We start from the raw sequence: 22,625 nt of genomic DNA on the forward strand, positions 1-22,625 counted from the left end.
CCAATCGTATTTACGAACTAGAGTAAATGTTCGAAATGTCTGCCTTCAGCTTCCAAACATAATGCTACTCGTACTCTCTTTGCTTCATGTTTTCAAATGACCTTTGAAAAGTCGGGACATCAGTTAAATTGCAGTTATCATTACCTAATTACTTGCATTAATTCGGGAATTGTGCCAGGCCTGTTTTTGAACACGTTGTTTTTTTTTTATTTTCGATCGCACGGTACCAGTCAAAAAAATAGAATCATGTCTTTTTAAAATTTTGGTCATTTAAAGTAAAATAAGTGTGTTTAAAAATCAGTTTTTATTAAAAAAAATAAAATGTATTAATTTACAAACAAATAAAGAACACTTGGTATATCGCCAGACAGTCAACAATTAGTGGTGAGAAGAGTACTCAGGGTGAGTGGCATGTCCGTGTCTGTTAACTACAGCATTGAACCCGCTCTTCTTATCGGCAGTGTAGTGGACAGTGAGAATGGTACCGTCGGGTTCGTGGAGAGAGTACGACCCCTTGACCACATCACCATCACGAGTTTCTTCCTGTTGTTTGATGTCGCCGGTGTGTTTATCTTCAACTCCGTATTTGTAGACGTACTTAGGGTGGTGCTAATTGAAAACAAAATAAATAAGGAAAAGTACTTGAAGTTGAGGTGGTACTTACGTAAGGTTCTTCGTGGTGGCTCTGAGTTTGGACAAGCACTGGAACGGCATGTCCGATGGAACCACCCAGAGAATATCCACCAAGTCCTAGAGAAGATCCACCACCGAGTCCAGAGTGGCCACCTTGACTGTAAGAAATGTAAGATGATCCGCCGTGACCGCCACCGGAACTTCCACCACTAGAGCCGCCGTAGCCGCCTCCGAGACTGACAGATCCACCACCAAGAGACGAACCGCCTCCGTAACCTCCTGAATGTCCTATTTGTTGCGTGAAAGACACGTAGGAGTTTCCGTGTCCGTATTGCTGGCCATGTCCTTGAGCCTGGGCGTATGCTGCCAAAAGGGCAAATCCGAGAAGCTGCAATTTTGAAAATTTCACTATTACAAAAAATGTCCTTTTGATTTTCTTGATCAATTACTTTTCCAAACATGTTGTCCTTTGGTGTTTGTTTGAATGATCGACTTGAACTGACTCTTCAATTTTACAAACTGTCTTTTATAGTTCAGAAATAATACGTTCACTGGACCATTCCAATACATAAATTTAGATAACAAAAATTATATAACCTGGGTTTAATACTGATTCGGTGCGAAAAAGGGAACATGGACATTCGCACATTTTTACATAAGAGCCATAAAACACATGCATACCAGAGCTTTATGAGAAAAAAAATAATAAGTCAAATTCCTTCGGTGTGTAAAAGGAGAAAAAACTAATTAACATAATTAAAAAAATGATCTGAATTTTGCTGTCAGTCGGCTGGAAATAAATAATTCATTAATTGAACCAATTTGTTGTTAATTATATTCAAAATTTGCGACACATTTTTATTGTTTTCCTAATTAATTGGACTAATACATATTTGCGGAATTATGAATTTAATTAATTATATTTTAGAGATTTTGGCTCTAAATGGGTCATTTTATCTTTTTTTTTTAATTTTGGTCCTAGAGTTGCGTGAGCGATATCATAAAATCCAAATGAGATAATTTATTTTAATCAACAACATAACTTTCAATTTTTTTATAATGTTTAGATTGATTGATTTATTAGAGTTTTACGTTATCGTTCAATTTATTCACATTTTTGAAAATAATCCTATATGGTTCAAATATTTTCTGTCAAGTGTCATTCATTACAATTATTTTAGGTGAGTTACTTAAGTTTGTTGTTGTTCTTTCAGTAATGTTTTTTTTTCCATTCTTGATTAACTCTCCAGTAATAATGGATAGTACAAACTTTAATAAAGCAATTACATAATTCAAAGTGGAAGTCAGATTTTGTGTTTCTGGAAATTACACATTTAATGAAAAGTGAAATCAAAAGATTCATTCAAGAAAGTTTATTAAAATTTTAAGGAAAAACTTTTATAACATTCTACAAAGAACTAAAGATAAAATTGAAAGAAATAATATGATATAAAAGAGAAGTTAAGAGTTTTTATTAAGAATCACGTGAAATGACAACTAAATAAAATTAATAAACCAATATTGAAAACAAAAACTGATGTGTATTTTAAAGAAAAATAAAAAGGAAAACATATTAGCTACTATGTAAGGCAGCTTCAGTAATTGCAAAATTATGGTAATAATAGAAATATAAATGAAGAAAAAGAAGACTGAGAAACAACAAACAAAATTTAAATAAAAAAATAAAATTTATTCATTTATAAATTAAAACAGGTGATTATAATAAATTGAAATTAGTGGTGAGAAGAGTACTGAGGGTGAGTGGCATGTCCGTGTCTGTTAACGACAGCATTGAACCCGCTCTTCTTATCGGCAGTGTAGTGGACAGTGAGGATGGTACCGTCGGGTTCGTGGAGAGAGTACGACCCCTTGACCACATCTCCATCACGAGTTTCTTCTTGTTGTTTGATATCGCCGGTGTGTTTATCTTCAACTCCGTATTTGTAGACGTACTTAGGGTGGTGCTAATTGAAAACAAAATAAATAAGGAAAAGTACTTGAAGTTGAGGTGGTACTTACGTAAGGTTCTTCGTGGTGGCTCTGAGTTTGGACAAGTACTGGAACAGCATGTCCGATGGAACCACCCAGAGAATATCCACCAAGTCCTAGAGAAGATCCACCACCGAGTCCAGAGTGGCCTTGACTGTACGATATGTAAGATGATCCGCCGTGACCGCCACCGGAACTTCCACCACTTGATCCACTATAGCCGCCGTAGCCGCCTCCGAGATTGACAGATCCACCACCGAGAGATGAACCACCTCCGTAAGCTCCAGAATGTCCTACTTGTTGTGTGAAGGACACGTAAGAGCTTCCGTGTCCGTGTTGCTGGTCATATCCTTGAGCCTGGGCGTATGCTGCCAAAAGGGCAAATCCGAGAAGCTGCAATTTTGAAAATTTCGTGATTAGAAACATTTTTCTTTAGATTTTCTTGAGCAATTACTTTTCCAAACATGTTGATCTTTGGTGAGTAAGTGAAGTGACTACGAAATTTTGCAAACTGTCTTTTATACCTCAGAAATAATACGTTCACCAGACCATTCCAATATTTAGATAACAAAAGTGATATAATGTGGGTTTAATACTGAGACAGTGTGCTAAAGAGAACATGGACATTCAAAATATTTTACATAATACCTATGCACTTATGTATACAATTCTTTAGTCAGCAAGGAACCTTGATAATTTTCTTGTAGTAAAATAATCTCATTTAAATACATTAAATCAGTACAATACAATTGGTTTCTAAATTATATTTTCTGTTTGTATTTATTTTTTATTTGCATTAGATGCATACCTACTTCTTTCATAAATAATCAATTAATACTAAAAAGAAACTTGTCTAGTTTTGGAATGTTTTATGAAAAGAGATGATAAGGTTGTAAGATTTGAATTTCCCGCCGTTTGCACGAATGATATTTGTTGATGTTTAATCGGAACATAATCGAACATGTTTGTTTTCAGCCCTTAAATGCCCCTAGATATTTGCTTCGAGAATAGGAATCGTTAAGTTATTCTATTTTTAATGTAAAACATTTCAAAGAAAGAAAAAAAGAAAAATTTTTTGGCCCTAAATTTTAGGTTAGCTGTCAGCATGCTCCAATTAATCTACGCTTTAAAAAAGCACAACAATTAACGGTTTCCAACGCCTCCCCAGCCCAGGATTTCATTTGAACGCGCGATATAATATCTCAAAGAAAAGTAATGCGCCGTAATATGTACAATGAACTAACGAGCGTTCAAAAGAATCTGTGGTCTGATGCTTATTTTTGCTTTCTTTAACGCATAGCTTCATAAACTGTCCAAGTCTAAATGTCAAACGTTATTTACTCAGGATGGCCCGGTGTGATTTTTTTTCACAACAAATACTTAGTTCTTTTTATAAGTGTTTTCTTTCTTTTGTTAGTGCTATACTGCGTTTTTTGTTTCATAATATAATAATAATAATAATAGGTACATCATTAATGATTTAATTTACATTAAATTGAATTATGTATATTAAATTGAAGTGTATAAGAGGGAAATCCCAAAAAATTATGCAGATCACGTTGAGTACAAACGTTAAATTTTGAAGGTTTGTTTCTCCGCTATGGTTTTTTAAGAATGTTTTAAAAATTCTATTCAAAACTAATTAAAAATCTAATATAAATAGTTGGCCCTTTCAGGAAAAGTTATAAAAATTCAACTTAATTGCACTTTTCAACTACAAAAAAAAAAAAAAAATAGAAAAACGGTAAGTTTTGTAAAAATAAAATATAATGAAGTAAAACTCTTGTATTCACATAATTTTTATCTTATAAAGAAAGTCATTTTCTAATATTTCATACGAATTAGTATAAGGGAAAATAATTAGAAAAAAGTACTTTTACTTTTTACGATTGTTTTAAACACGCAGCAGGCCACGAATTTTTTTGTTAGATTGGCGTCAGGTGCTGTCATATGACGTTTCGTTTTTAAATATTCACATTGTTGTCAATTCCGTTATTAATTTAAATAATAATAATTTACCCAGAACTGCCCTACAAATATGTAAGTTTCATTTTAATTAAAATTTTACGATTATTGTTCCTAATGCGTTCAATTATTTAAAAATGTAACAACCTGGGAGCAGTGTTCGGTTGAATTATAACCTAAAATAGATGTATTATGGCAAATCACAATATTGCCAACTAAAATGTCAGATTTTCATAGATAGTCCCAATTTGAAACAATCGTGAATGGTATATATAAATTCGTATCCCATCTCCACCCCGCGGCACGGCAATTTTGCCGGAGTACATACACTATTACGGATATTACTATCAAGTAATAGTGCAGTGCTTATCAACATAATTACCGGCGTCTCGCCTCCACATTTTGACTTTTTTGTGTTTTATGTTCTGTGTCAATGTTAAGGAATTTCCTCACGATGTGACATGAGTATAATAATATACCTTTTTGAATTTCAACTACCAATGTGTTATCTAAATCCAGAATTTTTAAATTTTTAAAAAGAGATTGCGGTACTATTCCCGTTGCTGAAATTACAAGTGGTAAAATCGAATTTTTTTCTAAACACCAAAGATTTCTCATAGCAACGGAGAGCTCTAAATATTTATTAATTTTTGTGTTATATGTCTGTGTTATATTGTGTGAATTTGGAACAGCTATATCTAAAAGATATGCTTGCTTTTGTTGTTTATTTAAAATTATAATGTCTGGTCTGTTATGCTTAATATGAATGTCAGTTAAAATTGTTCTATCAAAATATAACTTGTAACTGTCATTTTCCAAACAACTTTCTGGTGTATAACTATAATGTGGTTGTGTATTCTTTAGTAAATTGAATTTAACAGCTAAATTCATGTGTATAATTTTAGCGAATATATCGTGACGTTTTTAATATTCGCTTTGAGCCAAAACGGTGCAAGAAGAAATGATGTGTTCAATTGTTTCCCCTTCAGTTCCGCAAATCCTACATTTATCAATTATCGATTGTAAACCGCATATGTGTTTTTTATAATTTCTTGTATTTATTACACGATCTTGTATTGCAAATATAAAACCCTCCGTCTCAGGGTGAATATTTGATTTTTTAAGCCATGCATGAGAGGCCTGAATATTAACTTCTGGTTGTTCCAGTTCTTTAAAGTATCTCCCATGTAAAGACTTCTGTTTTATATTTGCTATAGTGTCAGGTATATTTGACTTAACAATATCTGAAATTATATTATCACTTAAATTTAAAGGTGTCTAGCCTTTATCGGCTGAAACCAAAGCATTGAAAAAGGTGTTATCACGAGCTCTATTGAGGAAATAATTTTTTAGTGAAGCAATTTGATTTTTTAGCAGTATTTCTAGATTTGAAAAACCCCTACAACCGTTTTCGCGTGGTAAATTAAATCTTTCAATAGCAGATTTAGGATGGTGTTTACTAAATTTAGTAAAAAGAACTCTAGTTTTAATGTTTATGTTCTGTAAATTAGTTTTGGACCATTTTATAACACCGAAAGAATAGGTCAGTAATGGAACAGCATATGTATTAACTGCTTTAATTAAATTATTACCGTTTAATTTTGATTTTAAAATAGATTTAATTCTTAAATAAAATTGCTTTTCTAAATTTTCTTTTATAATTGAGTGTTTAATATGATTTGATTGATTAATACCTAAATATTTATAAAATTCTCCTTTATTTAAATTTTTAATAATTTCTCCTTCTTGAGTTATATATTCTAAATGTTCGTAATGACCGCGACATATTGATTGCATTTTACACTTATCAATACCAAAACTCATCCCAATATCATTTGAGAAATTTTCAGTTATTGTTAGTAAAGATAAAATGTGATTCTTTTTTAATGCATAAAGTTTTATGTGATTCTTTTTTGATGCATAAAGTTTTATGTCATCCATATAAAGAAGGTGATTTAATTTGGATAGTGTGGTATTATTAACTCTAATATTGAAACCATATCCAGTGCTATTTAATAGATTTGTCAAAGGATTGACGGCTAGACAAAACCATAAAGGACTTAAAGAATCTCCTTGATAAATTCCCCGTTTAATTTGAATAGGCTCGGATTTTAATTTAGTATTGTTTATTGATAAATTTAAAGTAGTTCTCCAAAATGTCATAACATGGGATAAAAAGTTAATCAAATCCAAATTAATTTTATAAATTTTAAGAATTTTAATTAACCATGAATATGGTACTGAATCATAGGCTTTTTTGTAGTCTATGAATGCGGTATAAATATTTCTATTATTTTTTCTAGCTTGTTCCATTATTACCGTATCTATTATGAGTTGTTCTTTACAACCAAAACACTCCTTAACACAACCTTTTTGTTCTTCATTAAGTATATTTAATTTTTGACAATGGTCGTAAATTATTACTTTAATGCAAGATGTCATAATTTGTCATATATTGTTATATGTAATATAACTTCTTTGGAATGATCATAAAGCGTGTTCCATAAAGACTCGAATTCCGAGCCAAGTTTTTTTTTCAACCATATCTCACGAGTTTTTTAGTATTAAAAAAAATTAAAACTATAGATAAAAAGGGTAAAAAACGAGAATAATAATTAAATAGAACATTTTTATTAAAAAAGAATATTTAACAATTTTTTTTTATAATTTGTTAAGTTTTTAAAATTCCTTATGTAGTTTTTAAATTTTCTGAAGGCGGAAGCGATGTTTTATTTTCACTTGAATCGGTAATTTCTGCACTGCAAAAGAATACAATTACATATTACACAGTAATATAACCTGGGAAATGCACGTTGTACCCAAAAGAATCAATAACAGTATCGAACTTCTACAACTAGCTACAAAACTAGAACTATGTAGAACATCAACGACACACATACAAATTTTCATTTCAACTATTTGCATAGGTACTTGTAAAAGTAAAATTCTACCCTGGGATAAATTACTCGTACATGAAATTTAACCATCCTGTTGGTGTTAATGCTCATTCGCAACTGCTGTGTTTTACCCCACTTTTTTAATAGCATGTCTATCTTATCTGAAAATAAAAAAACAGGTTTTTTACAACTTAGGTGGATCGATGCATCTAAAGGAAGATCATACCAACCAGATTTTATGGTAGATGGACAACAAATAATCCATAAGGAAAATTGTATTATTGACAATAATCATAATACCTCCAGATTGTCTCTGATAAATATGTGATATTTTTTTAAAACTTTGATATAAGAACGAAAGATATTCGGTAATAAATTTAGCTTCACTATAGTAGTTTATTTTTTGTTTGTGTGTAAATTGTGCTTTTTTTTTGGCATGAGTGGGCCAGTTTAAAACGAGAGTGAAACGAGCGTTTTAAAGGCCCACGAGTGCAAAAAAAAAGCCCAATTTACAAACAAACGAGTTGAATACAACGTTTTTTTGTTCGACGAGCCCCTTAAAGGCTCCAAATCGCTTAAAATATTTTAAAATTAGTTTGACGTTTCGTTTTGACAAGTTGTGACATTTATCAAAATCCGTTCACACAGGAGAAAATTCTCAAATTCTGACAGTGTCGAACAAAAGAATATATGTATTTCCATGGAGTTCTACCATCCAAACCCATTTTTCCTAGAAAGCACACTTCTTACTGTTTGTTGTAATTAAAAATGAGAATGGCATTTTATTTTTGCAAATGTCTGGTTTTTTAGATCAATTTAAGTTATTGCTCTTATATTGGCTGTAATTATCTTCCTTGATTATGAAATGGAATCATTAGATTTTATTTTAGTTTTAAAGCCATGTATGGAATGAATAGCTTAAATATCATCATTGCTGAAATTATTAATCAATTCAGTACAATAAGAAAACATAATCGATTCTCTTTGGGAAGAATGACCCAAGCCTAAAATATGACCTGTTTCACGTAATAACACTTCATAGAAACTTATTTGATCATTTCATGATGATCCATTCCAAAATACCATTTTTCTGAACTATCTAGATGAATACATCTAGATAGTTCAGAAAAATTCTACATTTACGAGTATAAGGATCAGTGGAAAGAAAGCATGTCCTAAAACATTTTCATTTCCATAACTGAATTGTCCTTTCACGCAACGATAATTATTTCTGTACGTTGTACTTAGTTTTATACCTATGTTATTACGTATTACGATTATGATTACAAATATTTTGGTAATCCAGCATTTTCTTGTATTTGTTCTTTATTTAAAGGTTTTATACTCAGTAGATTTAAGTTTACAGAAATTTCACTTTATTATTTTATTTAATAATTTTAGACGTTGTGCATCGGTAAGATAAAAGAATAACAATATATAAATACAAAAATAAAATTTATTAACAAGTAAAACTACAAGAATACTGAACAAAACAAATCAATAAAATCAATCAGTGGTGAGAAGAGTGTTGAGGGTGAGTGGCATGCCCGTGTCTGTTAACGACAGCATTGAACCCGCTCTTCTTATCGGCAGTGTAGTGGACAGTGAGAATGGTACCGTCGGGTTCGTGGAGAGAGTACGACCCCTTGACCACATCTCCATCACGAGTCTCTTCTTGTTGTTTGATATCGCCGGTGTGTTTATCTTCAACTCCGTATTTGTAGACGTACTTAGGGTGGTGCTAATTGAAAACAAAATAAATAAAGAAAGTACTTGAAGCTGAAGTGGTACTTACGTGGGGTTCTTCGTGGTGGCTTTCAGTTTGGGCAGTCTGGACAAGCACTGGAACAGCATGTCCGATGGAACCACCTAGAGAGGATCCACCGAGTCCTAGAGAAGATCCACCACCGAGTCCAGAGTAGCCACCTTGACTGTAGGATATGTAAGATGATCCACCGTGACCACCGCCGGAACTTGCACCAATTGAAGATGATCCACTGGAGCCGCCGTATCCACCAATAAGACCAGAAGATCCACCGAGAGACGAACCACCGCCGTAACCTCCTGAATGTCCTACTTGTTGTGTGAAGGAAACGTAGGAATTACCATGTCCGTGCTGTTGACCGTGTCCTTGAGCCTGGGCGTAGGCAGCTAAGAGAGCAAATCCAAGAAGCTGAAATTTGAACAATTGCACAATTACAAAAATTCTTCTTTTCATTTTTTTGGTTCGTTACTTTTCCAAACATTTTTTTCTTTGGCGTTTAACCGAATAATCGAATTGAACTGACTCCGAAATTTTACAAACTGTCTTTTATAGTAGTGAAATAATACGTTCACCGGACCATTCCAATATTTAGATAACAAAAGTTATGTAATGAGTGCAATGTGGGTTTACGCTGATTCGGTGTTAAATACGGAACATGTACGATCAAAAAAATTTTATATAATAATCACACATGTGCAGATAATTTTATCAAGTCATAAAAATTGCAAAAATTTTCCTTTGTATAGAAAAATTAACTACTTATTTTTTTATATTTAAGCTCAAGTACTTTTTCACGTTTTTTTTAACATATAATGTAATAATGTGAGTGTAACGGGATCTAATATACAGTGTGGAAACTTTACCTGGAATAAAATTCATAACTTGGGCATAGGTAATTTTTGTAAAAAATCCCGAAACAGATCGATTTTAGTTTTTCCCTGCCCACATTTTGGCGTATATGGTTTTTGCGTATCTGCTTCTGGAAGTTCGCAACCACCCCTAACTTTTTTTTGTCAAATGGAAGGGTATGCTAACTGACACCTCGTTTGAAAGGTTACTTAGCAAGAAATACAACGCACTATTTGTTTTCCTGAATATTTTCAAAGCCTACATGCTAAAAAAATAAAAACTCATTTTATAAATTGAAGACTATTTAATGCAAAAATGTTCAAAATGGACACCGTTTCTTTCTTGGCAAATTGGAAATCGGTAGCAACATGCATTCCTTACGTTTTGTAATATTTCCGGTGCGATTTGCCTCATTTCGTGCCTAAAACCGAACAATATTGAAAACCCTAAGCAACGTACTAGATCAGTTACACAATTAGATCAAGAAATTTCGTTCTGATTGGTCCAGAAATGACAAATCATGCATTCTTATTGGAGAATTTGTGTCACATGACATGTGAGTTGAATAGTGGCAATTATATCTATATCCGATTTACAATTAACCGTAAGACAGCATATTTATAACTAAAGCAAGCTCCTTTTAAATCACCGGAGAACTGTAAAATATATGAAAAATTGTAATTCTATTATTAAAAATGTTTCACAGTGAATCTAAAAATGTATCAGTGTTTCTATAATAATTTAGATACTTCATTTATTTAAATATGTCGGTTTTTAAAACATTTTTCACAATGATGTATGTAAAATTTTTTGACAAGCATCGTTAATTTATAAAATATTTAAAATTTTTACTTGAATTCTTCTCTCCGTACGTAATACATTTTTACTATACATATTTGCAAGAAATAAGCGACAATAATACTTGCATTAATATAAATAATAATAAAACTCATAGAAAACTATCTTATTGTCAGTTACAAAAATAAAAAAATATGTATATAGAAAAATAAACTTTATTAACAAATAAAAATACAAAAATAGTTTAAGTAATCAATCTAGTGGTGAGAAGAGTACTGAGGGTGAGTGGCATGTCCGTGCCTGTTAACTACAGCATTGAACCCGCTCTTCTTATCGGCAGTGTAGTGGACAGTGAGGATGGTACCGTCGGGTTCGTGGAGAGAGTACGACCCCTTGACCACATCTCCATCACGAGTTTCTTCTTGTTGTTTGATATCGCCGGTGTGTTTATCTTCAACTCCGTATTTGTAGACGTACTTAGGGTGGTGCTAATTGAAAACAAAATAAATAAGGAAAAGTACTTGAAGTTGAGGTGGTACTTACGTAAGGTTCTTCGTGGTGGCTCTGAGTTTGGACAAGTACTGGAACAGCATGTCCGATGGAACCACCCAGAGAATATCCACCAAGTCCTAGAGAAGATCCACCACCGAGTCCAGAGTGGCCACCTTGACTGTACGATATGTAAGATGATCCGCCGTGACCGCCACCGGAACTTCCACCACTTGATCCACTATAGCCGCCGTAGCCGCCGCCGAGATTGACAGATCCACCACCGAGAGATGAACGGCCTCCGTAACCTCCGGAATGTCCTACTTGTTGTGTGAAGGACACGTAAGAGCTTCCGTGTCCGTGTTGCTGGCTATATCCTTGAGCCTGGGCGTATGCTGCCAAAAGGGCAAATCCGAGAAGCTGCAATTTTGAAAATTTCGTGATTAGAAACATTTTTCTTTAGATTTTCTTGAGCAATTACTTTTCCAAACATGTTGATCTTTGGTGAGTAACTGAAGAATCGAAGTGAAGTGACTACAGAATTTTGCAAACTGTCTTTTATAGTACTGAAATAATACATTCACCGGGCCATTCCAATATTTAGATAACAAAAATTATATAATGATAGCAATGTGGGTCTACATTGGGTCAGTGCTAAATAGGGAACATAAACATTCGTAAACTTTTAATTAACAATCATACATATGCATATGGTTTTTTATACACTATATTACAAGTTATTGCTATCTTTTTCTGTTTTACACGCAAAACATTTTTCTGAAAATTTTAGGTTTTTCTTTCATTTTGTATTTTTTTTACAATGTGGTTGATTTTCACCATAAATGTAACGAAAAAAAAATTGTATTAAGGTGTTTCACAAATAAAAGCTTTATTCTCTTAGCGATTTTGGTAACTATATTTATAATTTATAAATTAAAGAATAGTTATTTTCATGAGTAGCGCTGTCAGATGACTTTTTAGGTATGAGGCAGAAATTTGAAGCACGAGGCGTTAGCCAAGTGATGCAAAACCGGCTGAATACTTAAAAACTGACAGCGCACGAATATTGAATAACATTTTTCGTGTTCGTTTAGGCAAAGTCTTAAAAAACATTAATTAATTGTAAATTTTGAGGTTATATTTGACAGATGTCACGTTAGGTATATAATCGGAAAAGTTTATATATTTAGTTATATACCACTTTCCCGGTTATGTATCTCAGGAGACGAACATGAAAACGTTTTTTAATATGTCAAGGCATTGAAAAATGAAACTTAATCGTTTATTTTATTTTATCTTAAACTTTATTATTTAACGTTCAGGCAATATTATTATTGTTATTTATGTTTTAAAAAAATAATGAGGAATTTAAAATAAAAAACACTGATGAAAAATGTAATTAATGAAAATAGAAAACAAAGTTAATAAAAAGACGTATTCTACAAAAACAAAACAAAAAAAAGTTTGAAAAACAAAGAGCATAAAAGATGTTTAAGATCTTTATAATTTTAATTGTTTATTATATTTTTATGGTTTTTATAAGTAGATACATAATATATATTTATTGTGATTTTGTTATTAGTAATGTTTTAAGATTTTTTTGTTATTTTACTAAACATTATTTATCTTTATTTCAGCAACAAATTAATGTAGAATTTAATTTAATTTTTACTCTTAGTCGCTTACGTAATTTTTTTTTACAAGATCCATCATTTAATAATTTTTTGAATATTATACAGGGTGTCTCAAAATTCGCGAATTCCAAATTCAGAGCGTTGCGTTGTAGGGGATCACTTCAGTAGTCCAAATATGGAAAAAAAAATCGGGACTCCCCCCACAAAGATACATTGGTCTGAAGGTGCACTCTTTGACGTGCGTTTTCGCAAATACAGGCTGAAAAATTTAGTGTTTATTGTTATTTATGGTGTAGATGATTGTGGAAAATAATAACGTAAAACAATTTTTTGAAAAATAGCCTTACTTTGGAGTAAAAAAATTTTAAATTTTTGTAATTTTTCTTAAAAATGGAACGGCAACGTAGCTAGAATTGTATTTTATCACTGTGGATATGAAAGCTGCTATGTATTGAACAAAATTTAAGTGCTTATATCTTCTTCAGGAAAAGCGAATTTTTTTTTCTAAGTATTTTTCGAGCTCCACTGGCTCCTTCCCTACCACGCTCTGAATTCGGAATTCGCGAATTTTGAGACACCCTGTATTTTTATAAAATTAATGTACTTAATTCCAATATTAAAAAATAATTGATTTTGAAACGCAGCATTAATTTGTAAAATTTTCCTGCCATTTTTTTGTAAAATATCTGTGATGTTTTGGTAAACAATTCGGTGTTGGATACACCTAAATTTTCAAAAAAACTTGTTTTCCAATATTCAATAGGTAGGTACTTATTGCAATTGTTGTTTTTTTTATTTAATTATTTATGTGTAAATATTAAGGGTAAGATGGGGGGAAAACAATATATAAATATAAAAATAGAATTTATTAACAAGTAAAAATACAAAAATACTGAACAAAATCTAGACATGAAATGGACTAGTGGTGAGACAAGTGTTGAGGATGGGTGGCATGACCTTCTCTGTGAACCTCCGCATTGAACCCGCTGTGCTTGTCAGCAGTGTAGTGGACAGTGAGAATGGTACCATCAGGTTCGTGGAGAGAGTACGACCCCTTGACCACATCCCCATCGCGAGTCTCTTCATGTTGTTTAATGTCTCCAGTATGCTTGTCCTCAACTCCATATTTGAACGCGTACTTGGGATGAGACTAAATAACACAACAACAATAAAACAACAAAATTGTACATCGTCTTGTTTCTTACGTGATAATCTTCGTGTCCACTGGAACCGCCCGAGCTTCCTGAAGACTCTCCGAGCGAAGACAAACCACCCCCAAGTCCATAAGACGAACCTCCTTGGCTGTGCGAAATATATGAGGAAGCGCCGTGACCGCCCCCAAGACTTAAACCTTCCCCACCACTGGAACCACCGTAACTTTCAAGACCGCCGTATCCACCAAGAGACAATCCTCCACTGGAACCTCCGGACAAACCACCGTAATCCCCAAGACTATGAGACAACCCACCGGAACCACCGTAGCCGTCTTGGGCCTGGACGCACGCAGCCAAAACAGCCAATCCCAAAACCTGAAAGCCAAAATCACTGATTTTCCACACTTTTACAATCAAAACATTATTTACTTTTGCAAACATTTTGATTTGTCTTTGGTACTTTTAGTGCTCACTAGTCGAGGTACTGCTACGAACTGACTCTTCACATTTCTTCCTCGTCTTTTATACCAGTTTCCAAAAATTAACCGTTCACTGATTATTCCAGCACTTAAATAACAATAATTATTTAATTAACCCATAATAATTACGCAACGATACGGGTGTATGCAGATTTGGTACCGAAAAAGAAAATGCACAATCGTGCTATTTTACGTAACTACAGTAGCCGCTACCTATATTTTAATTGGCTATTAAATTTTTATTCGGAAAAAATAACATAATGAGGAATTAATCAAGTTCATTATCATACACCGTAAGGCAAAAAAATTCATTGGCAAGTTAAATGAGAAAAATTTTTGGCTATTTGTAAATTCTTTTTTTTTTGTATTTTAAACAAAAACAAAAACAGAACATAACACAAAGATATAATGACGTACATTTTTTTATTTTAGTTAGTAGTACCACTTCCGAAGAGCAAAAGTGTTGATAAAGAAGCAATCTAAACTTTCCATTTTTTAAAGTGCATTGCTTAAATTGAAAAAAAAAAACGCATCGTTGATATGATTTTTTCTTTATCGTCGTTACCAAAAACTATTTCCAGCGATATTGCTCTCATGATTCTAACACTATCATTTTTTTTTCGAAAATTAAAAACTTAGATTTAAATGTTCGTTCAAATCATGTAAGGAGAAAATCTATCGCTTTCTTTATTTAAGAAGTTTTTTCTAAATGATGTAGTTCTTCCCAAAATGAAATACAAAATGGTACGATTATCATCCCTTAAGACATTATATAATTTTTTCATTCCAGAAGCTTTTAACTTCCCGATTTGCATCCAATTGAAATTACTTTCTCTTGCTCGTGAGGAATGATTTATAGAACTAATCTGAGAAATTTAAGATGAAGTACCGCAAGGTACTTATTATTCATAGATATCATTTAGTTAATTAAAAATAATTAAAAAACAAAGTTACAAAAATAAAATGTATTTCTTTTGTACAAAAATATAACAAGAACGCTTCAATCAGTCAAAAAAATGTATTCCTAGTAGTGATGAGAAGAATGCTGAGGATGGCTGGCATGACCTTCTCTGTGAACCTCCGCATTGAACCCGCTGTGCTTATCCGCCGTGTACTTCACAGTGAGAATGGTACCGTCAGGTTCGTGCAAAGAGTACTGTCCCTTGACCACATCCCCATCCCTCGTTTCCGACTGCGACTTGATATCCCCAGTGTGATGGTCCTCGACTCCGTATTTGAACTCATATTTGGGGTAGGCCTAGAACAATCACAAAAATCACAAACTCAAGCAATCAGCGAAAGACTCACATAATAGTCTTGATGGTGGTCCTCCGCCGGTGCCGCGTGTACGTAGCCGCCCCCCAACCCTCCCAGCGCCAATCCACCCCCGTGTCCTTGACTGTAGCTGATATACGACGAGGCGTGTCCTTGTTCGTGTCCTTGCCCTCGGACGCACACCGCTAGCAGTACCACTCCCAAAACCTGCAACCAAACAAGTCAGATCTCTCCAAGTCGTACCAATTTGGTCGTACTTTGACAAACATTGCTCTAGTACCGAAGAACTGTCTCGAACTGACTCCGGATCCAGGCGACTTGTCTTTTATACGTCAAAAGTCACACCTTCACTGCCAATTTTTAGATAACAAATTTTTTGCAGAGCTTGCGTAATTCCGGGATGGTGTTCCCGAAAATCTCGTCTCGTAATGGTTGATTTATGCCGTTTCGGGAGAGGAATGTGGGCGGTCGGTGATTTAATTGGGCGGAATGTTCGTTTTATTGTTGGTAATTGCGATAATTGCGGCGAGCGGAGGTTGTCGGTTTCACTTTTTAACCGCATCGGAAAGTGCTTAAGTGCGCCGATTTACGTTAAAAATGTTCCGAAATTGTCGGAATGGTGGAAAAAATTTCGCGGTAGTAATAATCGATGGAAGTGTTAAATGGACGTTAAGTTATGGAAGTGTATCAGTTACGTCGACGTTTCGTAACGCTTCCAATAATGTGGCCCACATTTTTGATGTTTGTTTTTTAGCGGCGATGTCTGTTTTGATAAAATGATCGAGTTGTTGACAGTTATTTATAGGTTTCGATGAAATTGCACTGGTTCTGGTGCAAAAAATGTCGCTCGGTACAAGTTGGTCACAGTGAATTAAAAATAATTGCGAAGAGTATTTAACGATTACTCATACTTTAATTAGGAAGAAATTGAAGAATTAATTGGAAATGTTCGATTTTAAATCAGATTTTTACATAAATGCTCTTCTTATTTAAATGCACATTTTATGAAAGTTTTCGTATGATTTAAACAAATTTTATTCAAACGTCATTATTTATTTATTTATTAAGCATAATGCATAAAGAAACTACTTTATTCTCTGTCTGACTGCAGCAGGAAATGACTATCATTTAAATGTTTTTTAAGAGAAATATTTCACAATGAAGACCACATCACTTTGAAAAAAATTTGGTAATTGTATTAAAATTAAAAATATTAAACATTTTTTTACATAATAATTCAAATATTCAAATTTACAATATCGGTTAAATTTTAAGAAAATACTTATTTAAATGAAAACAACACTGGCTGAGAAACTTAATGAATAATAAAAATGAAACAAAACAAAACTTAAATAAAATGTCTTGAAACTTTTTTTCATTTCATTTTGTTTAACAATTTTAATTCTAAAGAAATTTCGCTCGAACAATGTACTGAAAGTTAAAAAAAAGCAACAGTTTTTCCTTTAAAATATTTTCTTTACTAAGTTTCTTTATTTTTCTCATATAAAAAAATATTAGTAATTGTATTTTTTTGCATCCATAAAAAATTCGCATGGAACTCAAAATATCTATTTCTCTTGCTTTATTATTTATATCTTTAACATTTCATTTTCTCTTCTTTTTTCATTTTTCGTCCTATTCTTTAAAATCTTCATTTTTTTTACTTCCTTATTTTATTTAAGTCACATTCCCCCTTTAATAATTTTTTTTTGTTTAAAACAAGGAACTTTAAAATAAAATATGGTTTAAGAAATGAAACCTTTAAATTTATTACATTTTTTACTTAATGTCATCGGAAACCGACTTATCGCGGAATCAGGCGATTCAAAATCAAAGAAATTCCTTTTCGAGAGGATTTCCCTTGCCATTCAACGTGGAAACGCTGCAAGCATTCGGGGCACTTTTCCAGATTCCGCAATATTATCGGAAATTTTTGTATTATAAAACAAAAATGTTTATGTAATTATGTTATTAATATAGCACAAATATTTACTTTTATTTTTTAATTTACTTCGTCTTTTTAAACTTTTTCCACTTTCGTTTTAATCAACATTTTTCTTCCTTGTTTTTGTTTTTGTATTTTACTTTCGTCGATTTCTCCTTTTATTTTTTTCCCATTTAATTTCCCTTTTTTCAATTTTTCTCTTTCATTTCTCACTCATTGTTTATTTTTAAAATTCATGCTTTTAGTTTAGAATAGAATTTTTTCTTTATTGTACATATTTTCAATAGCTTTGTCACTGTTTGAATTTTATATTTACCCAAAATCTCCAATTATGAGTACATATTAATATTTTTGATTCAATTTACTCATTTTGTAAACTCATGAAATTTTTTCAATTCAAAAAATAGAAATATTTGTTTTTTATTAATTTATAGGATTAGAATTTTCCATTTTAGTAAAGGTTTTATAATTTATTTAAGAAGAATTAATTATTAAAAGCCCCAACTAAAGAAAATAAACATAAAAAAGGTATTATTATTCAAAGAAGTAAAGAAAAAAAATTCATAAGGAATTTTTCTTCTTTTTGCATCCTCTGTTCACATTTTGTAACTTCTTCCTTTTTCCCACTTTCGCTTAAGCCAAAATTTCCTTCAATATTTTTACTTTTGTATTTTATTTTTCTCTATTTATTATACAGGGTGTTTCTGAAATAAGTGCATTAATTTTAACTGGTAATAGAACTCATCAAAAGGAACAACTTTTCTCTCTGCCATTTTAGCGAAAAACGTTGCGTAATGGCTTAAAAAACTAGGAAAGATTTTCCTAAAACCGTTCATATCTCCAAAACTAAGCTACCTAAAAACGTGAAACAACCAGATTCTTACGAAGTGGATTTTTTGCTATACGGGTAGATTTATTTGAATTTCGATTTCGGCGTTAAAACACGTTTTCTGCATGAAATTTTTTTTTGGAATTAAACATCGTTTTTCGGCAAAATGGTAGATAGACAAGTTATTCCTTTTGACGAGTTCTATTACCAGTTAAAATTAACACACGTATTTCAGAAACACCCTGTATTTGTTTACACTTATCAAGTCTTTTTTTGCAATTCTTTTGTAGCGAGCAGTAGTCACTTCTATGCATTTTTTTTTTTTTTAATTTAATGCACCTCATCAATTTTTCATTATATTCCTTTCATTCTAGCCAATCGTCTATTTTTTTTTACTTTTTATTTCATCTCCTGCTTTTAATTTTTTACCCAAAAACTTTTTCCCACTACTTCTCTTTAGATCAATGAAACAAAACTTGTATAAAAAATAGTTCTTTATTATATAAAAATAGATAACAATAAATGATTCTCAGTCCTACCAACAACTCTCCACTAGACCTAGTAATGATGACCAGAATGCTGAGGATGACTGGCATGACCTTCCCTGTGAACCTCCGCATTGAACCCGCTGTGCTTATCCGCCGTGTACTTCACAGTGAGAACGGTACCGTCAGGTTCGTGCAAAGAGTACTGTCCCTTGACCACATCCCCATCTCTACTCTCCGAGTGCGACTTGATATCCCCAGTGTGATGATCCTCGACTCCATACTTGAACTCATACTTAGGGTGGCTCTGAAACAACCCGGTCAAACCCAATCACATTTTCACCCCCTCACTCACATAGTGCTCTTCGTGGTGATCCTCTAGATGATTCTCCGTCACTTGATAGTTATGAATGGTCTTCAGCGCGACTGGAGCCACCGGGATGGCGTGACCCACGAGTGGCGCTGCCTGGATGCCGTGACTTGCGTATCCTCCCAGACCCCCAAGAGCGAGACCGTGTCCCAGACTGGCGTGTCCTCCGTCGTAGCTGATGTACGAGCTGGCGTGACCGTCCAGGTGCTGCCCCCGGACGCACACCCCCAAAACGGCGACACTCAAAATCTGCAATCACATTTTACAAGCACTGCAAACAATTTGTAAATGGAATGGTACTTCTGCAAGCATGTTGTGTGGTGGTGGTGGTCGATGCACGTTTCGCACTGATTTCCCTCAGCCCCGGCCGCCGCCTTATATACTTCAAAAAATTTCACATTCGCCGCCAAATTCTTTAGATAACAGCAATGTTTACAGCGATCGTTACGTAAGAAGGCGTATTCGGAAATTCGTCCGACGAGGAGCACGCCGATTTATGTAAGACACGCATAACTGATTAACAGTTATCCGGAGTTATGAGCCTCATTACCTTAATTAAGTGTCGAGGGCCATTATTAGCCGACTCTGACACCTACAGCTATAATAAAATCGACCAACAATCGATTAGCCGAACTGGATTGTCTGGTGATAAAGAAGTGGACCGGCGCCAAGCAGGAAGATGGTACCGAGGCGGTAATGCGCTAAGATCGGAAACGTGTTCGCAATTCGTGTTATAATTATTTATATGAGGACCAGGTGGGCTTGTCGTTCCGCATTTTGACCGTTAAAAGTACTTATCGAATTATCTAAGTGCAATAAATACCGAAAAAAACGAAGAAGTCATGTTTCAAGTTAAGTTATTTTTGCTCATTTCTCCTGGTCCTCGTGTTCCTTTAGTTTAGCAAATCGAAAAAATTGCAGTTACCAATCACCAAACGATCAAGAAGAAATTATTTGTTTTTTAAATTTTCCCAAGTCATCTGTTCCATTTATTTATTTTCTCTTCAGTTGAAACCTTCGTGATTACTGATTATGTTCCGCTAGATTAATTTACATAATTTTTCACTGAGAGTCCTTTCAAACATTTAGAAAAAATTTGGTGTCACAGGAATCATGAAAACATCACCGGTTTTTGAAATAAATGGAATTTGATATTAAAGTGCAAAATTTAGCTATGATTTATTATTAAATTGAGCGGTCACTTCCACAATAGAGTTTGACATGGGTTATTTATGGTACCTTAAAGGGACTAACGAATTACTGGAAAGGTTCTCAACAGATGTTTCCCAACAATGAAGTACGGTGCGATCAATTAAAAAATAAATCGAGTCGGCGTGTTACCTATGGCAACCCATGCTATAGCATAGGCTCCAAAGCAAACTCGATTTATTTTTTAAATGATCGCTCGGTATTTATTTATGACACTGCAGTTGTAAATCTTGATCATTTTTCGGTGTTAATAAACTAGGCAAAAATGAATAGGGAATTTTTCTATTTTTGAATTTTTTATAAATACAGTTTAAAATTTATAATGAAATGTGTTAGAAATATATAAAATTAAAATTGGAATAATTCAAAAACTAATCATTTTCTTTTGATGCGAATTTCATAAATATGTTCTTTGAATTAATTGTGAATTATAGGCGTGCACGGATTTTTTTTTTATTTTGGACAAAATCAATTTTTTAAACTTTATGGCTCTGAATGAAGTGATACGGGAAAATTGATTGCACACGTTTGAAGCCTTATATGAAGGGAATGTAACCCTAAAGTTTCGTAATTTTTACTAATTTTTTAATAGGGTTAATTGTGCGGGCTGTAAAACTTGAATCACCCTGTACCTACATGTGTCCGTCAGTTTGCGTCTCTTCTGTCAAAAATGAACTAACTATTTATTTGGAAAAACATTCGTCACGGTAATTGGTTTGATCATGTTTCTTAATCGTATGTTAACATAAATTATGTGATTTTATTTCATGCTTATTATTACAGGTAGTTATATTCAAAACCGAATGGGTTGCCACAACAAATGAATTGCGGCACATAGAAGAACGGAAGGGAGTAGTTCTGAAAGACTTCCTTGCTAGCATTGAAAAGAAGCAAAATGATATTATAGGAAATGTGGCCCAATTGTAAACAACTGTGGCCCAAATGCAAACAACTGTGGCCCAACTGGAACCGACCCTGCGGAATATCATTCGGGAAGAAATCCAAGATGCCATAAAAAATGACATCAAAAAACAAATAATAGATTTATTAAAATTTGGGGCCGATAATTGGTAGAATAAAAGATTATATTGTATAAGGTAGGTACCTGCGGCAAATAAGGCTCCCAGGGTAATAAGGCTTACATTTGAAATTTTGCACTAAAATTATTCGCAACAACTATTTTTAGCAAATAAACAATTAATTTGATGCAGTTTCATTTCTACTGTTTTTCGACTTTCAGTAAGTACGCCACTGGAAAAACCTTATAATAGGGCGGAAAGTGGCCTATTACTGACCAAGAAAGGGAAGTAAAGATAAAAAGGGATGGTTAACTTTCCGCCCTCGTATAAGGTTAGGAATGTGCATATTACAATACGATCCGAATATAGTTATTTATGTGACGAGCTTAGTGAATAAATCTTTACGGACGCGCTGGCACTTGTTGGACGAGTGACGTAAGGAACGAATCTCCATAAGCCAGTAAGCCCAGTAAAGATTAATTGCTAAGCGAGTAGCATACAAACTTTTATTTCCACCTTCAGCTTTTAAATTTCGTTTTTTAATTGTTATTTATGTTTATAAAAATTTTGTAATGAAAGGCGGTGGGGCAATTATACCTACGTCGTCATGGTGTTGCCATAAATAACAAAAATACTGTCAGAAGTTTTGTGAAATTTGTTGCAAAAAGAAAGAAAAGAAAGAATGGCTTTAATGCCCGATGAAGACTTTGAAGGCGATTTTCTTCAAATGCAAGAAAATAACCACGGAATTACCAACGCTGCAAGTGCGGTTCTCTATTGATTCGATCCCAGGAGCGATATGAAAATGACTTGCGAAACGGATCAAAATGCATTATTAACG

At 33.2% G+C, this 22,625-nt stretch overlaps 5 protein-coding genes across 5 annotated transcripts; all 5 read right to left on the reverse strand.

The window, feature by feature from the left end:
- Positions 1-290: 290 nt before the first annotated feature.
- Positions 291-9,783, reverse strand: LOC138130325 (uncharacterized). Its single transcript, XM_069046760.1, has 8 exons — positions 9,719-9,783; positions 9,280-9,657; positions 9,004-9,225; positions 3,077-3,133; positions 2,653-3,015; positions 2,370-2,597; positions 665-1,021; positions 291-609 (listed from the first exon to the last, which is right to left on the reverse strand). The coding sequence occupies exons 1-8, from the start codon at positions 9,728-9,730 to the stop codon at positions 379-381; spliced, it is 1,848 nt and encodes a 615-aa protein (XP_068902861.1). The 5' UTR covers positions 9,731-9,783; the 3' UTR covers positions 291-378.
- Positions 9,784-11,093: 1,310 nt separating this feature from the next.
- Positions 11,094-11,964, reverse strand: LOC138131148 (adult-specific cuticular protein ACP-20-like). The gene is made up of 3 exons (XM_069047980.1): positions 11,867-11,964; positions 11,440-11,805; positions 11,094-11,384 (listed from the first exon to the last, which is right to left on the reverse strand). Exons 1-3 carry the CDS (start codon positions 11,876-11,878, stop codon positions 11,154-11,156), a joined length of 609 nt encoding a protein of 202 aa, XP_068904081.1. The 5' UTR covers positions 11,879-11,964; the 3' UTR covers positions 11,094-11,153.
- A 1,902-nt stretch (positions 11,965-13,866) lies between these two features.
- Positions 13,867-14,688, reverse strand: LOC138131151 (adult-specific cuticular protein ACP-20-like). Its single transcript, XM_069047982.1, has 3 exons — positions 14,603-14,688; positions 14,225-14,548; positions 13,867-14,169 (listed from the first exon to the last, which is right to left on the reverse strand). The coding sequence occupies exons 1-3, from the start codon at positions 14,612-14,614 to the stop codon at positions 13,939-13,941; spliced, it is 567 nt and encodes a 188-aa protein (XP_068904083.1). The 5' UTR covers positions 14,615-14,688; the 3' UTR covers positions 13,867-13,938.
- A 914-nt stretch (positions 14,689-15,602) lies between these two features.
- LOC138131161 (cuticle protein 19-like) lies at positions 15,603-16,318 on the reverse strand. The gene is made up of 3 exons (XM_069047993.1): positions 16,185-16,318; positions 15,961-16,134; positions 15,603-15,910 (listed from the first exon to the last, which is right to left on the reverse strand). The coding sequence occupies exons 1-3, from the start codon at positions 16,194-16,196 to the stop codon at positions 15,677-15,679; spliced, it is 420 nt and encodes a 139-aa protein (XP_068904094.1). The 5' UTR covers positions 16,197-16,318; the 3' UTR covers positions 15,603-15,676.
- Positions 16,319-19,099: 2,781 nt separating this feature from the next.
- Positions 19,100-20,576, reverse strand: LOC138131154 (cuticle protein 8-like). Its single transcript, XM_069047985.1, has 3 exons — positions 19,857-20,576; positions 19,542-19,805; positions 19,100-19,493 (listed from the first exon to the last, which is right to left on the reverse strand). The coding sequence occupies exons 1-3, from the start codon at positions 19,866-19,868 to the stop codon at positions 19,260-19,262; spliced, it is 510 nt and encodes a 169-aa protein (XP_068904086.1). The 5' UTR covers positions 19,869-20,576; the 3' UTR covers positions 19,100-19,259.
- Positions 20,577-22,625: the final 2,049 nt, after the last annotated feature.

Source organism: Tenebrio molitor, chromosome 5 (genome assembly GCF_963966145.1).
Source record: "Tenebrio molitor chromosome 5, icTenMoli1.1, whole genome shotgun sequence".
Taxonomy (NCBI): Eukaryota; Metazoa; Arthropoda; class Insecta; order Coleoptera; family Tenebrionidae; genus Tenebrio; species Tenebrio molitor.